Source organism: Alternaria incomplexa, assembly GCF_024043165.1.
Source record: "Alternaria incomplexa strain BMP 0042 chromosome Unknown scaffold_1, whole genome shotgun sequence".
Taxonomy (NCBI): Eukaryota; Fungi; Ascomycota; class Dothideomycetes; order Pleosporales; family Pleosporaceae; genus Alternaria; species Alternaria incomplexa.
Window position 1 is genome coordinate 1,729,377 of NW_026249850.1, and position 21,104 is coordinate 1,750,480.

At 52.1% G+C, this 21,104-nt stretch overlaps 6 protein-coding genes across 6 annotated transcripts; 2 read left to right on the forward strand and 4 right to left on the reverse strand.

Annotated features, from left to right (window-relative positions):
• Positions 1-7,147: 7,147 nt before the first annotated feature.
• J4E90_000622 (uncharacterized protein) lies at positions 7,148-8,160 on the forward strand (the record flags this gene model as incomplete). Its single annotated transcript, XM_051430218.1, has 3 exons — positions 7,148-7,243; positions 7,291-7,388; positions 7,437-8,160. 3 exons carry the CDS (start codon positions 7,148-7,150, stop codon positions 8,158-8,160), a joined length of 918 nt encoding a protein of 305 aa, XP_051295705.1.
• A 934-nt stretch (positions 8,161-9,094) lies between these two features.
• On the forward strand, positions 9,095-10,147 carry J4E90_000623 (uncharacterized protein; the record flags this gene model as incomplete). Its single annotated transcript, XM_051430219.1, has 2 exons — positions 9,095-9,594; positions 9,646-10,147. The coding sequence occupies 2 exons, from the start codon at positions 9,095-9,097 to the stop codon at positions 10,145-10,147; spliced, it is 1,002 nt and encodes a 333-aa protein (XP_051295706.1).
• A 3,234-nt stretch (positions 10,148-13,381) lies between these two features.
• J4E90_000624 (uncharacterized protein) lies at positions 13,382-15,154 on the reverse strand (the record flags this gene model as incomplete). The annotated part of the gene is made up of 4 exons (XM_051430220.1): positions 13,382-13,568; positions 13,622-14,340; positions 14,388-14,984; positions 15,032-15,154. The coding sequence occupies 4 exons, from the start codon at positions 15,152-15,154 to the stop codon at positions 13,382-13,384; spliced, it is 1,626 nt and encodes a 541-aa protein (XP_051295707.1).
• A 516-nt stretch (positions 15,155-15,670) lies between these two features.
• On the reverse strand, positions 15,671-16,309 carry J4E90_000625 (uncharacterized protein; the record flags this gene model as incomplete). Its single annotated transcript, XM_051430221.1, has 1 exon — positions 15,671-16,309. The coding sequence occupies one exon, from the start codon at positions 16,307-16,309 to the stop codon at positions 15,671-15,673; it is 639 nt and encodes a 212-aa protein (XP_051295708.1).
• A 2,179-nt stretch (positions 16,310-18,488) lies between these two features.
• On the reverse strand, positions 18,489-19,776 carry J4E90_000626 (uncharacterized protein; the record flags this gene model as incomplete). The annotated part of the gene is made up of 3 exons (XM_051430222.1): positions 18,489-18,963; positions 19,675-19,697; positions 19,741-19,776. 3 exons carry the CDS (start codon positions 19,774-19,776, stop codon positions 18,489-18,491), a joined length of 534 nt encoding a protein of 177 aa, XP_051295709.1.
• Positions 19,777-20,292: 516 nt separating this feature from the next.
• On the reverse strand, positions 20,293-20,624 carry J4E90_000627 (uncharacterized protein; the record flags this gene model as incomplete). Its single annotated transcript, XM_051430223.1, has 2 exons — positions 20,293-20,448; positions 20,517-20,624. 2 exons carry the CDS (start codon positions 20,622-20,624, stop codon positions 20,293-20,295), a joined length of 264 nt encoding a protein of 87 aa, XP_051295710.1.
• Between the last annotated feature and the right edge of the window lie 480 nt (positions 20,625-21,104).

A 21,104-nucleotide genomic window follows, 5' to 3' on the forward strand; every position in this document is an offset into this window, starting at 1 on the left:
CTGTGTTTTCTCTAGCGAAGACGGCGTCATGTCTCCGCGTTTTGACTGGGTACTTGCCCCGGCTTCACGATGCACAGATAGATGAGGCTGTGTGAGGAGAGGGAAATCTGCCTGCCCAGGTGATATCTTGGCTCCTGGGCCTTCTGGTCGAAAGATCTTGTGTTTGTCTGCCTCGTACATTGACTTTCACGCTGTCATGGAACGTGACCAAACCCTCGCGAATACCCTCATATCGCCTAACCTCAAGGACTACCGCGTCGTTCAAGCTGACCAAGGTAGCTACCGCTGCCTAGCCAGCTAACTCACTCAACTCATGTACTTACCTGCATACTACTAAGCAGCCACAATAGTCCTGTTTCGCAACTCTAGTCCCGTTCGTTATCAATTCGACACAGCTGCTTTGACTTGAAACAAAATGTCGCACCTTGGGACGTATCGTCAAGCTACACACCACCGGAGACTTTTTGCAAAAGTGAGGGGGCCTGGACCCGAGACTTGTTCATCGGTCTTCGCTTATCGTGAGTCTAGGTTGGGCGATTGGTTTGTTGTTCTGCGGGTGGGAAGTACATTATCGGTGTAAGCTTACTTGAGCGTGCCTTGGCCATTTCTTTTTCCTTTTCTTGGGTAGAGGTGGGGATCAGGAAAGAGGAGCTTGATATGATTGTTTGGAAAGCTATATGCTTAGAGGCTTTGTTCCGATATAGCATTGCGGTGGTGGGCATTGTCGCTAATCGGATTGCGGTGTTGTATCTTTCGAGCAAGTGACAAACTTGTAGAAACGGTCAAATTGAGAATCCACTCGAAGTATGACGAGATCGCCTTGCTGCTCTCTGTCCTTTGGCCATTGGTCGGGCGGTGAATGAGTATCTGATTACAACCTACTGCGTAGTTGCCCTCGCATCATGATCACGAAGCGAAGTTCATCCCCGTTGCTCAACGTCTGTAATGCCCCGATCGGCGCGAATGACGCGATAACGCGACGGATATCCGCCATTCACGCCGCCTATCCGACTTTCATCTTACTTTAGCAACGAAACAAACTTCTGATTGCGTTTTGTGGTGCGCAGATTGCTGGGATGAACTGGAGGTATACTAGTTGTACGGACATTTCGTCCGAGATCATGCATCGGTCTCGGCACAGTCGAACGTACTGTTCTGCTCCCTTGACTAGTGGGGGAAGAGGTCTCCGTAGCGGTGAGCTCATTTGTTTATCTGTGACGTTTTCTTGAAAATGCGATGCGACGCATAAACAGTTGTAATTACCTCGCCGGTGCGCGTCGCCGACTGACGAGTACTGTTGATGCAGAGACCTCGGGATCTACTACAGATCAGCAGGAGATGGTAATATTGCGCATTACTCGAGTGCGGTGCTGGTAACCGCAAATGATGATCGACTCCTACAAAAAGCTGATGTCTGGACATGTGGTGCGCCAGAAAAGCTAAAGATCGATCATTGGAATGCTTTGCCATACTGTCTGTAAAGATTGACAAGATGACGTGCCGAATTATCAGGTACAAGGCCGATACGTATCGGACTGTGCCACTGATCGACATCTTGACGAGTCGTCCGTTCTCCATCTATCCCTGTAATTGCGCGGTATCAAGGAATTCGACTCCACGTACGCAAGCTTCAAGACTCAGCCGCATCCGCACGCCGATGTTCCACGATACCCGTTTTACCATACTGCTGACCGTTGATTCGCTGTGGCCAAGGTGTCCGATTCAGAGTTTAGAGAAATGCGGGGCATCCTCTTGCTTGGCTTCGCAACACTGAGAAGGACGAACATGGGTACAAATGGGGTAATGTAGCCTTGCTGTCATTACCCAAAAACACCAAGTGCGGCTGTAACCGAGCCCGTTTTCGGTCTGTCTTGAGAACACGGTGACGTCGTCCAAAATCCTGCTTGTGCAGAAAATCCATTTACCGCCTGCTGTAACGAATGCATGCGAGGCGATGTGATGCACTCGAAAGCTGTATATCGCTGCGAAATTCTCTAAGCGAGGTTGTTCAGCCGTTCTTGTTCGCCTCTTTCGCGCATATCTTGTGTTGGGACTGGGGTACCACATGGGTGCCGATCAGCCGACTGTATAGCCGTCGTATGGTGGTCGTATAGGGATTATTCGCAAGGCAGTCTCTTGGCTGTCCAAGGCGATATATTGCAAGTAGCTTGTCGCTTTACAGCCTGCTGTGTACTGGCGACAATGGTTGTACCGGTCTGCTGCAATCAGAGAGGGTGATTGAGGAGCTACAATATCCAGCGGTCATATTGTTACCAGCATCAAGATAGTCGAGTCACGTCCCTTTCTCATGTGAGAGCGCACGTGTCCCAGATGAAGTATCTTGACCCCACATGCCATTCCCAATCAATAGCTCTTTCTGACCAGGCAGGCTGGAGGACCTACAGGTTTTGGCGATCGCGTGAGCATAATCGCATCAGCACACCATCCACCATTACTCCCGACCTGTCCAGCACAGTAATGGTTTCGAAACAAGACAAAGTTGATTGAGTGATCGCAGCTTTGATGCGAAACCGCGGGCATCCAAAGGTATTTCGAAGGAAACATTGCGGACGTAAGGACATCAGTTGTCCCGTCCCGGACGTCGATCGCGGACGGTCATCGTGGTCAGTGATATCAATGCGTCGGAAGGGCCGATTGCTCCAGTACGAAAAGCCGAAAGCAAGTTATTTCGAACAACGTTCGTACGATCGCAAATTCTGGTATCGAAAGAAATCTCCATCTTTGGACCCGCTGGTCTCTCAGATCGTGACTACTTCGTGACTACTTTGTGGCCTACCACGGCAGGTCTACCGACAGCCTCTGCGAGAACAGCTTACGTGATAGTCAATCTGATAAGGGAGAAATGGCGGTACTCTAGACCAAAATGTTGCACAAGAACGTCATAATTGATGCTCAAAACTTATCGCCGGTGGCTGACACGCAGACGCGCACTCATGAAACAAGTCTCGACCCTCGCTGTCATGGTCCAAGTGGGGATGCATTTTGCTCTCGGCGAAACCAGTGTGCTGGCGCTTGGAGCTGGGGTTCCCCATCCAGCAGTGGATATGCTGTTAACGGGTCGATCATTGATCACCAGGTCCTTCGCGTTGCGGATATTGCCGAGACGTGATAGCTGCAGCAATTCGCAATGCTGTCTCATGGGTGATGCATGCTATAATGTCGGTATGTTGATGCCGTCCAGTGCGTTGAGATGCGCCGTGCCATGAGAAGTGTCTGAGCACCGTCTGAACATGATTAGTATCTCAAAGCCTGACCAGCAGGCGAAGGTTTAGTCAATAGTGCTTCAGCTTGGTATATGGTGGTGTACGGCTTTCGCGTCAACCTTCCTCCTCAGGCTCTTCAGAGATCCACAAAGCACTGTTCCTTAGTGAGCATCCGTTGTTCGAGACCTCAACAACGTGGCTGTCTGCGATGTGACGTGGGTGGGCAGACCGTAGTAGTACACAAGCGTCGAAGCTTTCAGCCTTGAATCTTCCAGCGGGACCAAGTGGGAACGGAACGACCTTGGTGATTCGCCTCACTGCTATTCCCGTCTATGAGGCTCAACTCGGCTGCGACGTGCGGCTTGCCCGCACAGGAAGACCGGCCGATTTTTCGTCAGCCACATTTCATCGCGAAAATCGGCTTATCGATGACTGAGAAGCTGCAGCGAGCTAGCCATGTGAATGAAGTTGTGTTTTCAGGTTCATTGACATCATTTCGCGTTGGATAGCGAGCGCGAAGACGAGGGACCTGGGACCCTAGCCGCGAAGAGCTTTCAGGGCCAGGCTCGGTCGCGCGGTGTTCACAACGACCGTTTGACTCGGCTTCGGATGTTCCAAGCCGGAAGCCACTGCATTGCCGAGCATGATGGGTGCCGCGTATTTTCGTCCCTACCACAGTATAGCGGAGAATGGACACCGCCAGATAAACCTTGGCGCCAGAAGACTCCTCATTGCGAGGTACACGTTGCTTCGAGGCTTGGAAGTCTGAGATGCCCAGGATGCGCGGCATGTGGCTCGATGCGCAAGTATTCTACACTTAGATCTCGAATCGAAATGAGGCCCCTATATGGCGCCGGGACCAGGTAGGGTTCCCGTGATCATTAGTCCTCGTTGTTTAGGAAGCGATTTGTGGAGATCATGAGGCGGAGTTCAGGCTGACCTACCGACACCTGGGCGGAAGTCTTGGTCTCCCGACCCAGTATGGCCCGACCAGTAATCTGTCTCCGTGAATTAGTGAGGGTTGCCACGAGTTTACAGTTTGCAGTGGTCGCTCGGTAAAAACGGATCGTTGTGCGCCCATCAGAGTACTGTTCCTTCGTGGGACCGTTGGCCACTCGGCACCCGGCTCATGTGCGATCCGTCAAAACAAGCGAGGCCTGAGGTCGCGCGTTGTGGCTGGCGCATGTGGCTAGTGACTCGACATGTGCGCTCCACTCGTCCAAGACGCATCTGCCTCTTGGCTCCTTTTGGCACGATCGTGTGATCGACTTGGTGTTGAAACGTGCAATGAATAAACTCAACACGGCTGGCATTATCTGGGTTCTGCATAGATCAGCGGCGCGTTCGAAGACCTGCGATTGACAATGCCTTGCTGGCTGGCAGTGCAGGTGCTATTGTCGGGCTTGGCCTTGAGTAAGGCCGCTTATAGGACGCAGGCTGGGTCGACGAGGTCTTGATGCTATACCCCTGTCGTGACCAATATGAATAGGGCCATCTCATCAAGTTATGTAAGCCAGAGCCTGTCGATCTTGCCAATCATCATCGACGGAGTGCGGATGGTCTCACTGGAATTCATGCGTGGCCCATGTAAGCGCACGCAGACTCCTGACGGTGTGAAGATAACGGACCATCATTTCGCAGGTAGCGATAATGGGGAGATGTGCATCGCGATTCCCACAACAACCATGAAACTTTACCAAGATGGGGTTGGGCAGAATAGGTGCTCTTCGCCCAACGCGACAAGGAAGACCGCTGTTATTGACCTCAGAAAGAAGGCCGTACAGCTGCTGAACTTTGGACCTGATTACTTTCATTCCTGTAATGATACAGCTCTGGCACACGCTCGTTCCTGAGTGACGCTCTCTGTAACTTGTAGAAAGCTAGGAAGCTTCCATTAGAGCAAAGGCCTAATGACAGCGGGGTTGATCGACAAGAACCTTGAGGTGTTCGAGAACCGCCGAATTTACAAACAAGATCATGGGCTTACATGATCGCTCTTGCCAACTCCGCACTGGTCAGTTCGTAAGCCATTCAGCAAGGCGAGATAACTCGCCGAAGCCGCTCACTATTGAGATGGACAGTAGACGTGCCGTTACCGCTAACGAGCTATGGGCTCCGGGAGGACAGCGTGGGTGCTGAGGCGTATATACACGTTCAAGCGTCAGCGGGTTCCCTGAATTCAAGGGGCGAACCTCGTGAGAACCGTTGAACGCAATTATAGCTCATGTTTCTTGCCCATAGTTCCACGCATGCAGGTGTGATGAAGGCGCTTACACGTTTGCGGGCGTTGACATTCGCAGCACGTGAATTGTATGAGCGCCCCAGGACCACGTCCGCCAAGACATGACAGGCCTTGTCAGCGTAGGCGTCGTATAGGCGTGTCGAACTTGTGATGAATACGGCGTTCGCAACAATGTACGAAAATGACCTCAGCCCCCCAACCTGACGACGCTTTGTGTGGGTCTTCCAACATCAAATCTCCCAAACCAAGGTAGTTGTATGCCTTGCCAATGGCACATGCAGCGGTGCTTGAGTGCAAAGGGCTACCAAAGTCGCAGATGAGTATAGATGAGTATGGATGAGTGAACAACCGGGGCCGATGTACGCGGTGGCTGAGGCATGGGTGATCGTGCCTACCCAAGACTCAGGAACGAAGTGGCTAACCAGGATCAACAAAAGAAATTCTGCATTGGGCATTCTCATGTTCGTGACTGGAACAAGACGCGGTCAGCAACTCTAAACGATGCAAACCGCTGAGAGTAGCTGCGCTTACATTGACAAGCGACGGTATCCATTAACAGCATGCAGCTCCTGAAGAAGGAATGCGTGCCCAGCTGTGCTTTGCCCGTCCACCGATTAATCAACTGCTGCTGGTCAGGCATTGACGGTACTTTGCGTGAGTTCGTACGCGAAACCCGCACCATCGTACAGCTTATCTCGCGCTCCAGTCCTCTTTCAGCTCGGACGGGTCACTTGCGACGTTCCGCGAGCGATTTTCTAACGTCCGAAAGAGCGAATTTTCAGCAAGCACGAGGAGGATCGCTCAGTCAGCCCGTCGTGCTTTTCTTCGGCCGAGGCCTGAGTCTGTACATGATACTTCGTCGACAAGCGGTCGAAATAACACAATTAGTGATAAAGCATAATGATGACCGGTGGACTGATTGCAGAACGCGCACATGGTGAGCCACATGGTCGACCTTGATGACGACTTCCGGAAAGCATCCAATGACTGGGAGTCGCAACTCGGGCAGCGTGTTTGTCCGCATGTTTTTGGTCGTGGATGTCGTGTTGCCGGTAGCCGAGGACAGCGAACAGCGATCTGGAGAGATTTTCGAGCGTACTTTACGCCCGCGTATTCGCCGAATTCACGTCACCTGTTCTGCTGCCACCACAGGTGCGGATTTTCTTCCATAGCAAGTTTCGTGGGCCACGGTCACGGTCCGCTGGTTGGCCGACTCCGCGCCCTCGCTTTCTCGTGTCGTCCGCCAACTGAGCCCAGTCCTTGTAAGGTTGGCGCCCTGCAACAGGCCAAGAATCCCTGCACATCGACTAATGTAATCCAACGTACGTGCGCCGATTGATGATGTGTAAGGAGACAGGGGTGCTTAGCTGCCCAGCGCCGGCGTATTTCATAATTACAGTTCCATTACAGGGCTTTTGCACCCAGGGCACAAGGTTAACGCCGAACGTCCGCCTTGACTGTTCGCTGACGTGAAAAGATATAATGCTTTGCTACCCACAGAGGGGTACGACCTTATTTAGGCCTTAATTTCCACTTCCACCTCTCGATAAAAGTACCCTTAGATACTCCACTCGGTCGACCAGATATCTCATCGACCACTACCACATTGACTTGAAGTCCAACTCAGCCACACCATTCTCACCAACACACCTTTGCTCCACTTTGCACCATACCAATCGACATGTCACCTCATAGGTCAGACTCGATGGAAGCCCAAGACAACATTAGGAAGCGAGTATGCAAGGCATGCGACCGATGCCGATTGAAGAAGTCAAAGGTATGTACGACCTCTTTTGTGCCTGTATGTCTTTCTAACCAGTGCAGTGCGACGGATCAAGCCCTTGCACTCGATGCAAAGCCGACAACGCCATCTGCGTATTTGGCGAGAGGAAGAAGTCGCAAGACAAAGTGTACCCGAAAGGGTATGTTACCATGCACCCTCGCACTAAGTTTCGATCTGACTGTTGTAGATATGTTGAGATGCTCGAACAGCAACAAACCCAATTGGTAGCCGGTCTTAGGGAACTGTACAGTCGCCTGCAACGAGGCGAGAGTTGGCCAGGACAGCCGTTGCAAGAATCCTCAGGCGGCCATCCTTTGACACACGACATCCTGGATCGTCTCGATCTTTTGCAATCACCTGGAGACGACAAGAGCCACTATGAGGGTTTCGAAGAAGATTGCAGCCGCATGCAACAAAAACTAGTTGAAGGAGGCGCCCCATACACCCGACGACGGGCATCCGTTAGCTCAGACTCTGAACATGGCCACGTTTCGCCAAACTCATCGTATAACGGTACACCGACGACCAAATCTTTCGCTTTTGACAGTCCGTTTGCGCGCCACAACGCGCCGCCAACACCGCCGATGAACAGCCCATTCCCTCGACAGTCCCAGGTAGTGTCGCCGCCAATCAAGCAAGAAACACAAATGGCACCAGCACCATACATGAACAACAGCGCTATGGATCCTTCCACTCTATCACGGGCGCCATGGATGAACGACTCCATTATGATGGACGATCCCGTAGACTTCAGCAAGCCCATGTATGGATTCGACAACTTTAGCGCATACGACCAGAACATGATGGTAGATCCCCTATCAATGAGCCAAAGCGATCCGATGATGCCAGACTGGAACATCCACAGCGACCTGGATTTCAGCAGTTTCATACAAAATCCAGTCGGCGCATAATTGGTCCGGACTTAACTCCGCTTCTCTCCGTCTCTTCGTTTAGCGTTCAAGCGTTCTGGGATCCTTTCCAATCCTATACGGCGTTCGTTTCGGTCATGGCAATCGGCGTTAATCGGCCGGCATTTGGTGGTTTTCTGGCGACTTTTCCTTATCTTCTGTGTCGAAAGTTCAACGGTTCACGATGACGTGAAATATTGCGCAAAGCATAGTTGCGACAACGCTCCGCGGATCGGCAAATTCGAATAGGGCCTCAGGTCGGTAGTACCGACCGGCAAGGCGATCGAAATTGTGGCGTTACTGTAAATCTCAACTGTATCATAGTCGAAGATGTTGTTCTCAATGCTCGCGGAATCCAGTGTGCGCGCCCTGCCCCTCGATTACTAATTGCAGCCTTCGCCCCACGCCCCCATCACATTCATCCGCACTGCCACAGCTCCATGGGCACAGGCGAACCATGACCGCATACGGCATGCCGTCCGACGGGTCGTTTGGTACTCGCGAGCGAACACTTCAGCCGTACTTCACGTGGTGACGACGGCAGAAAGGATGTCCAAGAGTGCTCCACATCCTCATTAGGCTAATCAATCACCACATGCGTACTCTATGTAAGGTCAATCGCACGCACTCATTCCTCACAGTCAGAAGCTCGAACATCCAAGCGGCCATCGAGGAAAATCGATCACCTGTTTCCAAAACAAACAAAACACTGAACGCAAGCTACCACTCGCTGAGGTGAGTGCCCTCCTGTAGCTGCCCCGCTCTCACGCATTACCCCTCATCACACCACATCAGACCTCACGAAAGTGCGGCAATAGTGGCACCCGTTATAGCGTTTGAACAGCACAACTAATGAGATCGACGCAGGTCATACGTACCAATTATCACATCTGCGAGCCTATCACCAAACTAGAAAAGTCACATTGACGATCGTATCATGTCTTCGACCAAGGCTTTCACCTTTCTGCCACTGGGCGCTATCATTCAAAAGTTCGTTGTAAACGGAAAGAACATCGTCCAGGGTTTCCCAACTGCAGAGCTGTACAAGCAGCACAACGCCCCATTCTTTGGTGAGACTATTGGCCGCATCGCCAACCGCGTATCCAAAGCGAAGATCAACGACCTGAATGGGAAGTCATACCAGCTAGCGGTCAACAACGGCCCCAACTCTCTCCACGGCGGCGACCTTGGCTGGGGAAAGCGAGAATTCGAAGGACCAATTATAGTTGACCGCAATGGAAAAGAGGCTACATTATTCAAATACGTCAGCAAGGATGGCGAGGAAGGCTACCCCGGCACTGTAGAGGTGCGCGTGTGGTATGTCCAAGCAAAGGAGGAAGTCGATGGCGCTCAACAGGAGGTCCTATACATCGAATACGAGGCTGAACTGATCGGTGATGAAGTCGAAGAGACCGCAATCAACATGACCAACCACAGGTTAGTTGTCTATCATCCTTTTCATTGACGTCTTACTGAGAGTGCATATAGCTACTTCAACTTGTCTGGAGGACCTACCATCACCGGAACTGAAGTCAACCTCATCACAAACAAGTACCAAGTCGTGGATGACGGAGGTATTCCCACTGGACCCATCGAGGAATACCCCGGTGTCAGCGCCAAGAAGACCTTCACCCTGGGCGAGAAAGAGCCCGATATTGACGACTGCTTTGTGGCCAACACAGACCCCAGCAGCATTCCCATCGACACTCGCTCTTCGCCCCTGCAGAAGCTTGCGTCTTTCTACCACCCAGAGACCAAGGTCCACCTCGAAATACACTCGACGGAACCGGCCTTCCAGTTCTACACCGGTAAATACATCGACGTACCTGCCGTTGGTGACCTTCCCGCCAGAGGCGCCCGCGCTGGCTTCTGCGTCGAACCCAGCCGCTACGTCAACGCCGTCAACGTTCCAGAATACAAGTCTATGATGGTTCTCAAGAAGGGTGAGAAGTACGGCACTAAGATCGTATACCGTGGCTGGCACGCGTAGATCTTCATTGCATTATCTCGATGGAATCCGTCTCCAACATTGGATAAGAACTAGCACCAAGTTGAAGACGTTGACTCAGCAGTCGACTCCTACAAATTAAATACATCAACGTCTCTCACGAAGTCCACATTATGCATGCACGCTGAAGTCATTTGACACTCGCTCCTCCAGTCCGTCACTGCACCTATTTGTAAAGTCACCAAAGCCTCAACGTCAACCCACGCATCATCTGTACGTCTGCGTCAATTCTAATTTAGCAATCAGTCTTCAACACTCCACTGTTTTCATCAATCACCTCTAGTAACCATGACTCGGACGGGAACGTCCGAAGATCGAGTTGTCCAGACCTCCAGCCACTGGCCCACAGCACGACGTCACACAACGTTGCTTGCGCGGCCGCCTAACATCTAGCTCCAGGTCCGGTGAGAGATAAAGGCTCTTCTGCCGCTTAACCGTGTTCCTTTACCCCAGCGAGAAAGGTTATCCAAACCTCATATTCTCGAAGGATACTAGGGCTATACGTACGCCACAAAGTGTGGAGCAGATGGTGCAATGGAATACGCCCAAGTAACATGGCACTTGGTCCTTTCCCGTATCGCTAGAACGTATTGAAGCAAAGCATGGGAAGCAAACTTTATCGAGTAGTGCACTGTGGCTGCAGGTAATACCTCGATGCGAATTAAACTCTTCAAAGCACAACGATGGTCACTGAACATACCACGATCGCAAATATCATCGCGTCTCCACATTAGAATTCGGGACGACGGTTATCTGAAGTATGCGACTTTTGACGTCAAACTGCAGTCGCCGATCCCGTTGAATATTCTGGAGCGTTCTCCGCATCCCACCAGGTCCCCACCGTTCCCGCATCGTCTCTCAACCACGTTGTCAGCACGAGTTCATCTGTACGCGCATGCGGCGTGCGCTTACACACCCGGATCAGGACCACAGCAGTTGCGGGTACAGTATTGGGGGATAGTCCTTAGACCAGCGTAAAATCGATTTGATCGCTTTTTCCTCCGTATGTACGCAACGGCGAAAGCGTTGCTAGTGATCATCAATCAATTCCATGGTCAAAGAAAGCCTCTTGACAGAATCTGGGCCAGTATGTGCGATGAGCCACCAATCAGAAATGTGGAGAGGGGCTTGGCCGAACCGCTCAAAGTGGTGTAGCCGTGCAGCCTCCCTTTCCCCGCCGCGCGAGCCTTTTTCGGTACCGCGAATCTGGTAATCATCACCCCAGTCGTACGATGACATGAGGTTGCGCGAACATATCCAGTCGATCTCTCACCTCACTTCCACATGTCTCGAAACATCCCTCGGCAATCACGAGCTGTCCTCTTACGATACTGCGGTGGTCGGCACATTGCTGATACGGCGACTGGAGTCGATGCATGCAGCTGACTTTTGCACTCCATCGCCGACTAGACCCGCGTGGGTATCGTAAGACGTACGCGTCGATACCTACCAGCGATTGTCATTATCCCGCCGACGATAGCAGATAGCAGACAGCGGCACCTAATGTCGGGCTCGACAGACTTTCTCTGCTCGATCACGGCAAAGGTGCGAAGTTTTTCTTTTCTCCCTTTTCGATACACGCCCAACATGTGCTAAAACATCTAAGCTCCGGTGACTAGCCCAGTACAACGTAGAAGAAGCAAAGCCATGCGGCTAGCTTAGACATACCGAAAGCATATTCCGCCCTCTCTGGGGTTTGCCGATCTCAATGCCGGGCACGAGGAACTGCTCTTGGTGTTTTACTGTGATTACTGAAATTACAGTGGCTGGCTGTTTGTACCTTGGCAGAGCTTTACGGTAGATGGAAGCTTTATCTTAATACTACCTAGATGTATTTGAGTGCCTGAGCGATGCCCGGGAAGGACATGCTTATCAAATACCCACAGTACCCGCCTGCATGCACGACATGGCTCACAGTCACTCTTACCAAGTCCCATCCACAACCCCTTAGCCGCAAACCCTTCGGCTCAAGCCGAAATCACGACTTCGGACCCAACGTTCCCCAATCTAGAACGACACAAGGACAAGAAACCTGCCTTGGCTAACCTACACTCGACCCGAGTCCCCCAAACCAATGGAACGCCTTAAGACCCGACCATCCGCACACGTAGTACTTCTAATACAATAGTCACGCTACCAAACCACCATAGTCGTGGGAGACGACTAACTAGCCTCGTACGGGCCACTGATACGGCATTCGCATCGAGTGTCTTGCCTGACTTTGACTATGATCACAGTAGCGAAACAGGTTTCGAAGCACCACCTGCACTCTCAGGTCCGCATTCAGCAACATGGCATATGCATATATGCACAACGACGGTCGCAAGTTGCGGAAAAGTAGACTAGACAGACATGCCAATTGTCGATTTGTCGATCTCCCGAAATGTTTCGGGCTGCTGTGTTATCGGTTGGGGGGAGCTTCGGGTATCGGCACGGTTCCTTATCCGATGTATAGCCGCTGTAAGGGGTAAGTGTGGTGAGTGTGTTTGACATTGTATACGATGACGTCGACGATCGTGGAAATGTTTGTTGTTCGCGATGGGGGTATTGCGTTAGTGGAGAAAGGTGGTTGGGTTGGGCTCGGTCGTGCGTGGGTTTAGATTGGGGTCATTCCCGAAGTGCTGGTAAGGCGTGAACAGTTTTTCCTTTTCCCACGTGGGTTGGGGAGATTTTACGTTGCATTTTCTCGTGCTGGTTGGAGAACGAGCGGGACTTGCCGGTGCAATGCTTGATGTTGCTTCTTTGTATAAATTATGAATACTGGGAGGATCAGCATAATACATGTGTGTCGACGTACTTGTGATCGAAAGTACCAGCGATCGATGTAGAGTGACATCGACTCGTTCTTGTACAATCGGACGATGACCCTACTTGCGCGCGATACCAGGAATTCAGCGTAGGCCACTAGCGTACGGAGGGAGTGGAGGAGGTAGACAGCGGCTTATTAGACCGAAAGATGAGGTGGAACTGATGCATGCGTGATATCTACAGGACACACTTGAGCTACCTCTATATGTACGTCTACTTATCGATCGACAAAGATACATGACTGTATACACCGTAAGCTACTCTGGAGAACACGGTGGGCAATATATACTCTTGAAATGCCCCAAACTCCTCGCTATGCACTGAACATGTTCCTTCATGTCGATGACCTGCATATAATGGGTATTTCTCGTGCAACCATATCGTAGTCATGATATTAGTATGGCGGACTTAGAGGTTCTTCTTGGGCCTCATGTCCACGATTTCCAGGGGCGCGTCGGTCAGCTCGACCACATGACCTGGCTTGAGCGCTTCGGTGTAGATGTTATCAACGTCGTGAGGATGGAATATACCAGGTCGACTGCAGTTCAGAATGGCTTGTTTGCCCGGGGGATCAGTGAGGCGGAAACAACCCCAGCTATATCACTGTCAGTGTCTTGAACGAAACCAAGGGGAAGTTGGATGACATACCTAGGTTGTTTTGTCGGAGCGCAAACGATGGCGATGCTTTCTGGCATCATGACCTGATATCCGACATGGGTGTGCAAGTCTCTGCTGCTCATAAAGCAGGTTTGCGTCGGATGCGTGTGAATCCAACCGAGGACCATCAACTCTTCTTTGTCGCAGTAATCAAATAGCTCTTCTTCGTTCAACGTCTCGCAGGTGTCGCTCGTGCTAGTTTGTTCGGGGATGATGAGTCGTGTGATGAAGAGGGCGTTGGACTTTAGTATTCCACCCAGCATACCGCATGTTTCAAGATTGAGACGTGTGTTGGAGGAAGCAACGGCAAGGAACTGATTGCGTAGTTGGGAGGGGAGGAAAACGGGACGGAGGGGATCGCCATTCTCCAGGAAGGCAGAAGGCTTGAATGTGAACTCGTCCAGCTCGGTGGAGGGTGTCAACGGTCTCTGGTCCGGTATCTTGCTTGGCAAAGGTGGCGCGCTTTCTGATATCTTGCCTGGGACAGGAGGAGGTCGTGAATGATCGTATCGCGCATCGTACGTAGAAGCTGGAGACTTGGGCGGCAACGGCGGTGGGGCTGCCGGCGTGCCAGAGGCTCTGTATATCTGCTCTTTTGGAGGTCGCGCAGGCGCTGTGTCGCGTGACTGCGAGTCTGACCATCTTTCTTGGGCAGTCTTGTAGGGTACGGTAGGGTAGTGGTATGGGGACGCGGATTGAGACGTGGGCCGCTGGACTTGTCAGTAAAGAAGCCACACGGCTGTCGCATGAAGCTTACCGAAGAGTAAGATGTTCTGTGGCCATTTTGCTGAAGCCTCGCAACTTCTTGCAGTTGGTTTGAGATGTCGTCTCCGTCGGGCCCTTGCTGCCAGCTGTCCCAGGTGCCTCCACTGCGGCGCGCATGCTCTTCCTCCTCTGAGATGCCATGCTGTCGCACGCCTCTTCTGACAGTGTCTCTCCTCCGCACTTCTCTCTGCGCCAGTCTTGCAGCAAGCGACTGGTTCTCCAGAGAGCGCGCATCGATCGTGGGCCGCGAATCGAACGACCGTCTCTTGGGCCCCCGATCTTGAATCGCCAACCCGTCCAGCTCCTGGGGAAGAGCACCCAAGCCCTGTCCTTCCAACGATCTCAGGCTTTCCTTCTGTCTCCGTCTCCTCTCTTCGTATTCTTCGTGCCTCTTTTTGATGCGCGGCGCGATTTCCTCGAGCTTCTTCAGGTCGCGACTGACAGCTGCTGTTGCAGCATTGAGCGCTTTTCGGTTCTCGGGCTTGTTCCTGTCAGGATGGCCCTGTAGTTTCTGGAGGACGAGGTCGGCGTGTCGGTATAGGAGGAGGTATGTCTGCGCGTCGTTGCCCTCTGCTTCATAAACTTGGGCCTGGTGGGAGTGAGCATGCGCATCCCAGCCATGGCAAGTAAACACACCTCTTTCTGCATGGTGCTGGCTGTGCGCAGCCAATTCGCCAGGGGGATGTGCGCATTGTATGTATAGTTTCCGGCCTGTTCCGTCACCTCGGGCAGGCTCACGGGGGTGTTGATGGTCGCCATTGCGGAGGATGCGTGTTGCGGAGCGGCGGGGCGTACGAGGTGTGCCTAGGTATTCGCGAATGACGGCCTCAAGGCAACAACTTTGCGACAAACAGGACCGCTACCGGTGCGGGTGGAGGTGACGCGTCCTCATCAGTGACATGGGGAAACGGTGTGCGGCGCTGGCTGAAGAGAATCAAGTCTAGGGCACTGTGATGGAGGATGGGTGATGGTGGATACATGGCGGGGCAATCAGGGCCCTGCTGCGGCGCGTGGCAAGCACGACCAGCTCGACTTGACGAGGTTGGGCATCAGACACATGCATCGCGAACAAGATGGGCATAAAGGCAGACGATGATCCAAGAGACATCATGGTGGACTAGCAACGGCACTTGGATAGCAGCAAAGTCGGATATGCAGGGCAACAGAGGCGGCCGCGCGTGTTCACGTGTAATGACATCGGTGTACAGGTCCACAGAATCTAATCGCGTCTAGTATCCAAACATACGAATAATATCTAGCAAGACGCCCTTATCTTCACTTGTCCTCTGAGTCCTCCGATAGCTTGTCCCATTCGCTGTCGGTAGATAGATCACCTGTTGATTCGCCCATGCCCTTCCTTCTCTTCAGCGCTTCGTCTACCGGTGCTGCAAGACTCGTCGCCGCCCCCGTAGTACTCGCAATAGTAGGGCCTCCGCTGCCGACAGAAGCAGCAGCCTGTGTTGGGTTCTCTGTCTCACTTCCACCCGGTCTCTCCACAAACACCGTGCTCTGTGTCTCGGGGCGGGGCGCACGAGGCTGGCTCGACTTGGGCTTGATAGTTTGCGTTTGCTCGACCTCGGTATCCACCTCGGTATCGTCGCCTGTGTCCATGCCGTCTCCGTCGTCGCCTGCACCACCCTTCTCTTTTCCGCCCCTTCTAGCTTCTCGGATACGCTTTGCTTCCTCCTCCTTCGCCTGCGCAGCCTTGAGCTCCGTCGCAAACCAGTTTATCGACCACCAGAGACCTCCGCATAGAAGGGAGAGAATGACGAAGTGTATGCTGTACGTCGCGATGAGCATGACGAACAGCAGGACCTGGAGCGCAGCGAACGAGGCGTTTGTTGCGATAAGGAGGGTAGGCGTCGGCCCCGCGATGAAGATGGACTCCCATAGCTGTTCGAAGAAGGCTGCCATATTGTGCAGTTGTTTTTCCGCTCGCCGAGTAGGTGGTAGGCGTGCGTTCGTCGGTGCTTGCAGATATCGTCGTTCGTATTCGAAGTACTTGTACGGCCCCACGATACGGCTGCCTAGCCAAGTGGACAGGTGCGGCGTTGGGCGATGCGACTTGCAAGCTGTGTAGTGAATTGATATGCGAAAGTGATTTGGCCGTGTACCAACGCCAGAGTAAACTGACGGAGCGGCGTGCTGGAGTCGGGAGAGATGCTCGAGTGCTGTTTGATGCCCAGGTGTGTCGCGGGGCTGGCTTCGGCAGAGCTGTCCAAGCTAACCCCCGGTCATTGCCCTACCGCGTCACGCGTCGTGACCACTATATTACTCCGCCGCTCCATAAGCCTTTAGACGCGGCAATCGTGCCTCGTGATCAGAATCACATGCATCATACCTGCTACCGTCCAAGCATCATCGAGTCTTCTCACAACGATCTGCGCCCATACGCCTTCACCAGCCTCATAGCTATGCCTCAATAGGCAATTGCATTACTTATCGTCATTGTACGGATAGCTCAACACCCTCTTGTCCGGCTCCCCATACATACGCTCTTACAGCAGAAGCTTAACAAGGCAGTCACTCCACCTCTGCGCGTTGTGCACTGCCTATCTTCTGTGCTTCTTCGACTTTCTTGACATTCTTGTGCTCGAACCCAAAGGACGCAACCAAGGCAAGTCCACTCGTCACCAGTAAGAAGAGAAAAACGTCCCGAATGGCATTTTGGTACGCCAACTTGTTCGCTCCATTGCTGTTCAGTCCTTCCACCGACGAATCCGGAAGGCCGGACTTGACGTCTACTGTCAAGCGACCCAAGAATATAGTTTGCGATATACAGAGGCTTACTGCACCGCCGAGTTGAAAGGCAAACTGTAACAATGCTGAAGCGAAAGTCAGATCTCAGATAACATGACGTAAACAAGCCTTACCATTCCCGGTGACCATGTCTTCCTCCTTCAAGACAGCCGACACAGCTGTGTACGGTAGATTGATCGCGCAACCAGTACCAACACCACATATGATGAAATATGCCGCCCACACACCATGGTAGGTGCTGACGTTGAGTAACGTAATGAGCCCGGATCCGACCTTCATTCGAATGGTTAGTTGATCCGGGCGATAAAGTTTCCAACTGGAACTTACTACGCTCAGGCCAGTCCCAAGGATGATGAATGGCGTCTATCGAGACTCAGTCAAAAACAGCGACATCGTTCTACCGAAACTCACGTAATAGCCTGATCTCGAAACTAGGGCCCCAACCACTACTACAGTCAAAATCTGCGTCAACGTCAAGAACAAGATCTCTACACCACTCCTTTGCGCGCTGAATCCCTTTACTGTTTGAAAGAACATGGGTACGTATACTCCGTACTATCTTCATATCAGTTTCGTCGGGAACATGTACGCGGGGAGCAATTACATACCGAGAAATTTGGCATCGAAAAGAAGAATAGATACACGACCCCAAAAGCGATGGACCGTTGCTCGAGGACTCCAAACGGTACAGATGCGTCTTCCCCCATCTTCCACTCCACCAAGAGGAACAGCACAAGCAAGATGCCGGAGACGGCGAAAAGGCCGATGATGCTGGGCGAGCTCCAAGGAAGACGGTGGCCGCCCCATTGCATTGCCATGAAGAGACAACACATGAACGCGATCAGCAAGAGACTGCCTCCCAGATCAAGCTTGAAGAAAAAGCGTCCAACATCATGGCCGCCGTTGGAGGTCTTCACTTTCCCAGCTCGATTTTCTCTATCAAGTCTCAAAAACACCGCAACGAGTCCTAAAACCATGGCACCCAAGGGCAGATTGCTTGCAACCCGTAAGCATAGAATTATCGATCCGGGGCATACTCACATCCAGAAGCACCACCGCCATAGTCCTCGATCAGCCAACAAACCTCCCACCACTGGCCCGACCCCAATGCTAACCCCAAACGCACTGACAAATAGCCCGAAGAAGAAGGGTCGCTGGGATAAAGGAACAATCTTCGTTACCACGGCAAAAGAACCTTGCATTAATCCCGCTGCTCCGCATCCTGCCACCGCTCTCCCTAGAATGAAGACTGCAGATGAAGGTGCGACCGCGCAGAGTACACTACCGACTAATGGTTACATCAGCTTATCGTTTTGTACACCCTACACTCATATTAGACCAAGAAAGCACCCGACGTACCTTCGAACACCCCCACAGAGACAAGATACAGCATCTTGACATCCCCCACTTTATACAGTTTCCCCAATGTGGGCTGCAGCGCTGTGAGCGCGAGAAGATACGCACTTCCATACCATGCGAGATGGTCGAGGACGTGGAAGGTTTTGATTATGGTCAGCAGGATGGGGTTGAGGATTATGGTGTCGAGGGCTACGAGGAAGGTGCCGAGGTAGAGGGAGGTTACAATGAGGATGACATGGGCTTTCGGTGTGGATTTTGATGTGACAGAAGGAGTGGGCGAGGAGTAGTGGTAAGCTCGATGGATGGGGACATGGTAGGATGTGGTTGGCGTGTTGGAGGGGTTGAGTATGTTAGAAACGATGAAGTTGTTGACTTGAAGATGGGAGATGTTGAGGCTTCCGGCTTCTTGAACAAAAATTGTCTTTTCAGGCTTCCTCTCACGAATGTAACTACGACGGGGTCCACATGGCTGGCATCGGCCTGTCTGTCACAAAACAGCAACATCTTCAGCAGTTTCGAAACGAGTATGGTACTTGTAATACACGGAAGAGGGACGGAAATATGAGAGGGTGTCGCAACTGAACAGCTGAGCAAGTAGCGCAGGTACCCGTAAGCCGCCATCCATGAAGCCGCCTGTACAACCCGAGCTTGACGACACTGAAAAGTTCCGGTCAACTGATTTCCACATACGCATGATAAGCTTCTGGTATGATTTCCGAACGGTACGGAAGGGTGGGGAGATGGGCAAGGTATTATTGCGCTGTTACTCGCTACATCCGCAATGGTACCCACGATCGATCCGCCTCCCTATCCACAGCCCCATCATGTTTCAAGAACCGTCCCCGAGCGATCTTCCTACCAGTTTCCACCACAAAACCCTCCCAGTCCCATCCTCCAGAACGACTTCGCAGGAGCTTTGGCGATAGTGCGAGTGAATTTCCGAATCTAGTAAATGTAGGGCTTGCCACACTGCTTGCGTCTCTGGGCGTTCCATGAGCTGACATTGGAGAATTTCCCGTCGGCGTTGCACTGTCCAGCAGTCGTGCTGTCCTTGGACGCCCTCAAGCACATTCTCGGGCAATCATCGACAAGGTTGTCCTGAAAACATCACGATGGTGAGCAAGTCAATCTTGAGTGTGAAGTGATACATGACGACTTACGATAACGCAGCAATGGCTGCCGTCTGGGTAAAGGCACTGGCAGTACGAAGCAACAACGCTGCTTACGCTGGCAAGAAGCACGGTAACAACAGTAAGACGCATGTTGGGCGTTGATGATTAGTAGGATGCAGTTGGGTTGGGTTGGGTTGGGTTGGGTTGTGGGTAGATGTGATGAGTGGTGTGATGGTGCTGAGGAGTGGAAGAAAGACCACGATCTTTATAGAGTCCAGCAGACTAAGAGACCGCATAACACGAGTCATAATCATATTTCGGCGGATTTACGAAGCACCCCACGGGGGGACGTGCATAGGTCACATTGGATCTGTTCAAGTAATCTCACGGAGTCTACCACAGTACGCTTGTTTTCGTTTGGAAAGGTTCATCATCGTATCAATTACACACGGTGCCAAGGCACACCGTCATATCAATTATTACACGCGGCGATTGCCGTATTCACAGAAAAGGGTTGAGATTGAATGGGAGCTTCCCAGCGATCGAGGTCCTAGGATCTCGAGAACTGAGGAAACTCAAGAGAAGGTACATTGTCACATTGACTGCCACAATACAAAGAGACGATTGCTTAAGAACTGCGCAAGGGCATCCTGACGAGCTCCCCCTCTACTTCGCGTTTCCAATGGTCCAATCCGTGCAGGAGCGGCGCCACGAAGCGTTCCATGAGCTAACGTCCGAGTACTTGCCACCAGCGTTGCACTTGTTGTCCGAGTTTCCGTTGTCGATGCATCGGGCCACGCAGTCCTTCCTGATGCCGTATTGCTAGTACATCGTTAGATTCGGTCGCTTGAATTTCCTGTTTGATTCCACTCGGGCTATCATTGGCTTACAGTAACGCAGCAGTGGGAGCCATCCGCGTAGAGGCATTGGCACCATCCATCAGCGGCGACGGAAGTGATGGCGGCGAAGATAACCGCGGCGATGGAGAGTCGGACCATTTTGTCGTGGATCGAGGTGAACGAGTAGTTGAGTGTGATGAGGAGGTGTGTAAAACTTGTGGGTAATGAAGATGCTGTGTCGGTATGCTAGGTATCGAGAAGATCACTGTTGCTTTATATAGACGGCAAGATCATGTTCGTCTATCACAACAGAGACGACCCGGAGACGACCCACCAACCACACCTGGGTACCTTCCCGCCAAGGCCCGCATTTCATACGACCCATGCGCAAGGGGATGGTCTCGAATGGGAAGTATCTCAACTCCAAGGGCCTCGTCTATCACAATGAAACATTATGGTCAGCTGAGTAGCAAAAAGGTCGTCGCGCCGATTCCATTGTGATGTTGAGGTCAGTGGAACGATACCTAGATACCTATATAGGGCCGAATGGTCCTTAGGTTCGGAGGTCAGTGCGGAAGTCGGAGAGCACCTGCAGACGGGATCTAAACGATGTTTAGATACCTAGATAGAACGACACCT